Here is a 7639-nt window from a genome sequence, read left to right as displayed (position 1 = left end):
TTATGCATTAGATGAAGCTGAGGTGGAGGTTGTACTAATCCATTACCTGCCTTAAACCACCTAGTTTACTAAATGTCATGGTTCAACCACATCTCATTACAAATAAGGTGTGCAAACAACAGAGGAATCCTTGCCACAAGCAGAATAGTAGGGAGACACATCCAAATTTACTTGTGAAATGTCATTATAATCCACTTGTCCTGTATACTTCTAAAACATTGATTGTCATTGTCATGGCATTAGAGAAAGAAAAAACAATCAGAACACCAAAAAAAAAAAGGTAGTCAAGGTCATGGAAATGAAACAATATAATGTGAAACCCATAGGATTTTAATGTGACATATAAAAAACATATTTGTTAAAGGAAAGAGGAGTATAAAAAAGACATGTTGTAACTCTCTGCCTACAACCCAAGTTTCCCTCACCCCCAAGGTTTTCACTAAGTAATGCAGGTAGACATATAATGCAATTGAGGGGGCCCCCACTTTAAATGACCCCAAAAAGTCTTCTGTGTTAAGTCTTACACAACCATTTTGTCAAATTAAATCCTAAGGTTCTGTGTCTTTCCAGTTTTATGGATTGGAGTTTACAAATAATGGAAAAATTCATAACATTTAAACATAGAGCCATACAGTATGTCTGCTAACGACTAGCTAACTGCTAAATGTGAACAGCTAACTGTTAACAGGTTGTGTCATGTAATAATAATGTATAAAAATAAACTCTGTAATAACACAAAAATATTAAAATATTAGCATCACTGTGATGAATACACCAACAATATTTCTTCAATACTGATTTGAACGCATTGAGCAAATATTGGTTTGATGAAATCAGAGTTCATTAGTCTTTAAAAAACAAAGTTCAAAATGTAAACAAACATAACCAACACCAAACACCAGGACGCTGAAGGCCTGGTGATTGAGCTGTCAGGTTTGTCCATTTGCTTGAGAGCATCACATTTGTCCCCATCATAACCCTCATAACAGTGGCAGGCAAATTTCTCTTGCAGCTCGGAGAGCTCTTGTTCAGAGTGCCACCCGGTGACGACGAAGCCCTCCTCCTCTGAATGCTCAATCCTGTAGCTCTCTGGGCTGAGGTGCAGGTAGTAGGGGGCCTGCCAGTCCTTCCTCACACACCTGCCGTTGCTCTGGCAGAGGAACTCACTGCAAACCTCTGCCGCTCTGGTCACATTAGTTATATACTGTCCCAGTCTGTGGCTCAGAAATGACTTCACTTTGGAACAGTTATGCTGGAATGATGAAAAAACAAAAATTCATGTAGAAATATCAGCACCAACAAAAATAATAACAAAAAATAAAGGTGAACAAACTATACAGTGCTGACTTTTGTCTAAATGTCACTCAGTGCTGCAATAGAACATAATTTCTGTTGAACATCAATATAAAAGAATAGCTTTATTGTTCCTTTAATCAGGGTATATTTCAATTGGAATACATTTATATAGTGTCAATGATAAATAACACTATCTAAATAGCACAAATACCCTTGAAAATAATTATTTTTACTTTGAATAGTTGGTGAAAAACTATTTTAAAAGGCATTTGTGCTGTTAAGCAAAAATATAAGCATTTGTATATGAAGAGGAATTTTTTTTAAGAAACATAAACTTTGAAGAAAAAAAGCTTGTATTTCAGATACATCCCACTTTGTGTCTAATCATGATATCCATCCATCCATTTTCTAACTGCTTTGTCCAATACTAGGTTGCAAGGGAGCTGGAGCCTATCCCAGCAATCAGTGGGCACAAGGGAGGGTACACCCTGGATGGGACGCTCACATACTGTACACTCACACCAGGGTCAGTTTTCCCAGATGTCTCAATTAACTAGCCAGTATGTGTTTGGACGGTTGAAGGATCTGGGAAAAACCCTACACACAGTTGGAGAAAACATAAATTCCATGCAAAAGCACTGTGAGGAAGCAATGCTAACCACTGAACTACCATGTTGCCCCTGATCTTGATATATATGCTGTAAAATGTATCTTGCAAAAAAAATAAAGACCTTGGACTTACCCTTGAGGATGTTAGATTTACATCTCCCCAGATAACAAATCCAGCAGCTCCCAAGGCAGCACTCTCTCCAATGGTGTGGATAAGGTCTTTCTAAAAAGAAACAAACACTTGAATAACAGATGATTTATAATTAATAAAGTAAATATTATTGGTGACACACTAGGGAGAAGTGGCTAGGGATCTGGACTCTGGACCAGAGTATGTATGTTCAAATCCCACATGCAATGTTGTTGCGATATTCTTGAGAATCTTGCTGTCTAAATGAGTATTCTCCAGGTCATAATTGTAAATGGGAATTCAAATCACAAAGAATAATATCACAAAATAGGAAAATGCATTTATGAATATTTAGTGGGAAATTAAGGGTTAAGAAGTTTTGCCTTATGTTCCTATCCATACTTATAATATTATACTCTTTTCACTATTTAGTCTTATGTACTCATATGTGTATAGCATAATCAAAATTATGATTTTTTAATTATTATTTCTGTGATAAATAGTATTTATTATGTTCTTTTGCCTTGCATAAACAATTCAAATGGTTAAATTGAATTGTAGTGTACATATCTCACCACAAGATGGCGGCTACATATTAAAAACGTACAGACTGCTTTCACTTTTAATAATAATAACTATTTTATTTTATGTAACACCTTTAAAAGAGAGGATTTATGCTAAATACATTGCCAATAAAATAAATTATAAGTTAAAATACCCAAGAATTGTTTCTAAATATAAAAGAATGTATAAAACACTGCAAAGGCCGTATGTCCTGTCACAGGACTACCCACCTTAAGAAAGTCAACTCACATTGCAACATTTCAGCAAAAGGAAAGAAATATAATAGCTGCATATACTGTATACAGTACTGTATGTGTGCAAACTTGTCTGTCAAACTTACACATTTGTCTATCATATATTTACCTCTGAAATTTTGTTTATGTATTTTAGATAAAAATGGATTTTATGTTTACTTATTTTAGAGGGCAATAGATTACATCATCAGACACCCTGCAATTGGAAACACTAAATTAGTAGATGAGCTCACTTGTTAAGCCAGGCAAACCTGCAAACATTCGTACTGAAAGACTTAAGTAGTCTGTTATTCTTTCTGCTAGAATGCAGTATCTAAACACAAACTATGACAGAAAGAAAGAAAATTATTTCTTGCAACAAAAATGTCAGTTCAGTAGTTGAAGGCCTTATTGAAGGGACACAGTTTCTTCTGAAAAAGTCAGCAGAAATATTCTTTGTGCGGTGATTGTTTCTTTCAGCCAAACTGAAAATGATTGCTGCCAGGTAATCAGATTTAATTTCTTTTTACAATAGAATTCAGTTTTCTAGTTTCCACTTTAATCCTAGAATCTGTTTTACAGTGAAGTATACACTGCATTTTCCTACTTTCAGTCAATAGTCTTAGGCGATCCAAAGGCAAATACTGTAGTATAACTGTATCATTACTGTCAGCTTCTGTGTTTTCCCAGATGCACTCTTTAATGACTTTTATATAGTTTACAAATTCCACTCAAGAAGTGTGAGTACAATGCTGTTTACTATCAAATCTGTATTGTCTGACAGCTTTGACTCACTGGTCAATTTCCAGCAATACACTTTCTAAATCTACTTTTCTATCATATACTGTAGTTATGAGCATATTAGACTAATCAAGTTTGTTATTATTTGTTATACTCCTACTGTTGTTTTTTTGCTTAGAAATTACCGTAGAAAGAAATGACAGTGCTTCATCCCGGTACCCAAGTCGAGTATAAACGAATGTAGGCAAGTCATAGTCCATAGATGTCATTGAAGCAATTCTTAGAGATTCCAGGACTCGAAACTGTGCGAAATACAAGTTGCTGACACTGTCTGCATGGGATTTCTTAATAGCTATGGAAGGAAATAGAGCTGTGCTGCTGTTCCATAGCCAGAAGAGCTCGTCGTTCCTCAAGCTCTCGAGGACAGGACAGGACCCAGTGTAGTTATTATCAAGAAGATTGTAATTGTGGCAGTCTGGGTAGAGGTAGTAGCCCCAGAGTCCATGAGGCCTAGTTTGAATGCCTAGTTGAATTGTTCTCTTCATGAAAGCCATGGCACTTCTCTCAAACCTTGCTTGGGCTAAATATTCGATCTGTTGAGAGGTAACATTTATATACCCCTTAGAAATAAGATCCCTGGATTTCCTCCTGTATATGTCCTTCTTCTGCCAGTTTCGCAACCACTGTGGCCTCCAGTATTCCCAGTCAATTATTGCCAGTCCACTGAAATTTTCAGAGGGAATATAAAACTTGATGTCTTTATCAGCTTTCTGCAAGTGCGTTTCCAAACTGCAGTTCTGTGGGAGGCCACCATTCACTGGCAGTCCCTCTTCTGTGTAGAAGGGGTAATGTCCCAGTCTGTTTGCATAAAATATAGTCACATTCTGACCCCTTCTTGAAGCTCTTGGGCTTCCACTGATGTGGAACATTTCTAGATTGACACTGATGTTATACTTTGTTGTACAAAGGTCAAAAGGTGCATTCCAGGCAGCAATAAAGGGCTTTCTTCCAATCAAGGGAAGCTTAGCAGGTTTCAGTGCAAATGAAGAGCTAATAAGAATCAATGCCCACAAGCAGGTCAAAATATAAGAAAAAGGTGCAGTATGCTGGAAAGTGGCATGGGATGTCACGTTTGTCATCATGCTGTTTATATCTCACTGCAGACCGGTTTCATTCAGCCTAAACAAAACAAACAAAAACAGCATTAATTAGTTTTAATAATGAATTACTTTGATATAAAAAATATGTTTGGTTATTATTTTGGTATTTTGTCTACCTTCTCAAACTAACTTGTAGACATTCATTTAATTTCTTTTTGAACTATGTACCACATCAGTCTATGGATCGGTCCGAATTTGTATGGTAAAACCATTAAAACCTCTGAAAAAAAGCAGCCTATACCCGAAGGGTGAAGAGGTTACAGACTGTGCAGCAGTTCACACCCAGAGATCTGACCAAACTCTAAACCAGAGCTCAGAATTCATTCTGCCCACATAGTTTAAATGATAGCCATGACTTCCAAAGGACACAAATATCTTACCAAAATTAGAACACACAACAACCTGTTTATTTGGAGCGTGTGCAGTGATACCACATAACAATAGCTCACAGATATTCTCACTTTTGTCTGTTAATTTAATGTAATTCTGGTATCCCTTTCATTAGAGGTAAAATGTTTCTTGTTAGTCAGACATGAGCCCTTCGTAGTTAACTGAGGTAAAATCTAGCTCCACTTATGGATACATCCCATCAGTAATTGTTGCTACATGAGGAAAACAGCACAGAATAATGGTAAAAGCAAACAGTTATAAAGTAGAGGTTTATCGAAAGGGAAATATGTACATAATGAACACTTTTGAAGGGAGTTTATTGCTTCTGTTTTTAAATACACATGTGGCCTGGGTGGAGAATAACTGATTTCAGAGCAAAAACTAAGTCTACCACAAGGTGGGAGTGTTACAAAAGATTTTCTTTTCATCCATTCACATCATACAGTAAATCCTTTTTTACATTCAAACAAAAAAGATGAAGATACAAAAAATACTTGTTTCCCTCAAAGATCTGTATAGTTTTGCTCTTTTCTATGAGTGTAGGATGATGAGAGTAAGTCGTTAAATGTATGTGACAGAGGATTAAGGGTTAAAATATTGAAAATTAACTGAGGTCAGAGAGCAAGAAGTACAGTATGTGCCCCCTCTTTAGTACTCTCACACCTGAAAAAAGGCTCCACAGCTGAAACCTTGTTTTTTCTTTCTTTCTAAATTACTAACCTACTATTTTAAATGTTTTTGCATATATTTTATACGGTGAAATTCCAGAGTAACTCTTAGGAAATCATAACTCATTCTAAATTCTCTTTCTACACATCATCTGCCTGTAACAGGATTGTAAGATGATAACATTCTTCCTAGCTATTTTCTGCATTTATTAGTCCTACCCATTGGGAACCAGGCTCCTGTGATAGGTTAAATAAAACTGGACACCCATGGGATGCTATTTTGTTCCATTTCCTCCAACAGACTCCCACAGGGAATAGCACATACTGTACACTAGACCAGTTTCCCTCTTTTCTCAAATGCGGGAAAATATTTAAAACAGATCCCATTATAATGATTATACTAAAGTTCTGTAATAATGTACTATAATCATGTGGATTAATATGGACCTAGGTGCTACTGTATATAAGTTGAAAAAATGCAATGGTAATGATAACAATTTCTGGTAGAAGCAGCAGCAGTATTAGAAGTGATGGAAGTAGTAGCAATACAGTCTTTTGTTACAGTATCATCCTTGGGTGATTAATGCGTTCATTCAGATATCATAACCTTTAAAACTATGCTAACAATTGAAACTAGGTGAGTCAGACTGCTTATTATGTTAAACAAACTATATCATAACCATATCATACAATATCACAACTGTTTAAACACTTTTTTACATTGTTGGATCAAAATTACAAATTGCTAGAAAAGAAAGAAACAAAGAAAGATTCCAATGTAGATTATAGTACCTGCAAGACTATGTGAGCAGCAATTACTTAATAGAGCCCTGAGCAATAGTAGCACTGCTACAAATCAGGATTTAATCTGCTATTAGAGACTAATATCTCTATTTCATAGCATCTTTTAAGTAAAAAAGTTCCTAAGCTGAATAGTACTATCATGTCTTATTCTTTTTTTAGATTGATTAAAGTCAGATTTTAGCTACAGTAATGAAGTACTGTATAATGTGTGTGTCCAGCTTATTTTTTTGTAGTTTTATTATTTTTCAATCATATACTAGTTAAATGTACAGTATGTAGGTCTTTGTGGTTGTGTTGGAGTAAGGTACAGTATTTACAGTATTCTGACTATTCTTGCAGTATACACCAATGCAGTATTGTATATTTTTATACTACCTCAGAAATCTCAGATTTTTCAAATCAATGTTTCATGCATTTAATATAATGAGTGTCTGATGCAAAATTTCCAAATGGATTAATTAAAATACACATTACCAGCTTTAAGATATGCAACTTAGAACAAAAATTAAAAGAGTTAAAAAATTAAATAGCTGAAAATTGCAAAGATTAAAAAATGCTTAAAAACTTAAGTTACTAACCTAGCATTTATAACAAATCATGATAGTCTAATACCTAAGCAGAAAAAAATATTATAATCATATAGTAATCAAGCATAATATGCCAGATAGATTAACAATAATGATTTTTTTTTTACCCATTGGTTCCATGCAGCTCCAAAGTTTCAATAGAGTACATTTGCTTGGTTATTAGAAGACCATGTTTTGCTTCAGTCTGCAAAAAGTGAAACACAAGCCTCCCAAAAAATTTTATACTGAATGGAAAGTTTCCTGAGAGGAGGGATTTAAAAAAAAAAAGCCTATGAAAAACCACTACAGAGAGTGATTTAAATTATGCAGAGAGACAGATATTCTGTCAGATGTACAGTATAATCCCATTGACTGCATGTCAGCATGTGTGTTATCCTTTGGTAATGACAAAGCCTATCATTACATTTTTAGTGTCATCCAGATTAATTAGTATTACAAGAGCTTACCAGAAGCATGT

General features: G+C 35.0%; 1 protein-coding gene across 1 annotated transcript; it reads right to left on the bottom strand.

Moving 5' to 3' along the window:
* Positions 1 to 850: 850 nt before the first annotated feature.
* Positions 851 to 4754, bottom strand: hyal4 (hyaluronidase 4). The gene is made up of 3 exons (XM_088923613.1): positions 3759 to 4754; positions 2039 to 2128; positions 851 to 1252 (listed from the first exon to the last, which is right to left on the bottom strand). Exons 1-3 carry the CDS (start codon positions 4713 to 4715, stop codon positions 851 to 853), a joined length of 1449 nt encoding a protein of 482 aa, XP_088779739.1. The 5' UTR covers positions 4716 to 4754.
* Between the last annotated feature and the right edge of the window lie 2885 nt (positions 4755 to 7639).

Source organism: Atractosteus spatula, chromosome 8 (assembly GCF_055471065.1).
Source record: "Atractosteus spatula isolate fAtrSpa1 chromosome 8, fAtrSpa1.hap1, whole genome shotgun sequence".
In the NCBI taxonomy this organism is placed as follows: domain Eukaryota; kingdom Metazoa; phylum Chordata; class Actinopteri; order Semionotiformes; family Lepisosteidae; genus Atractosteus; species Atractosteus spatula.
Note: the sequence above shows the minus strand (reverse complement) of the source record. Positions and strands in the feature narration are given on the sequence as shown.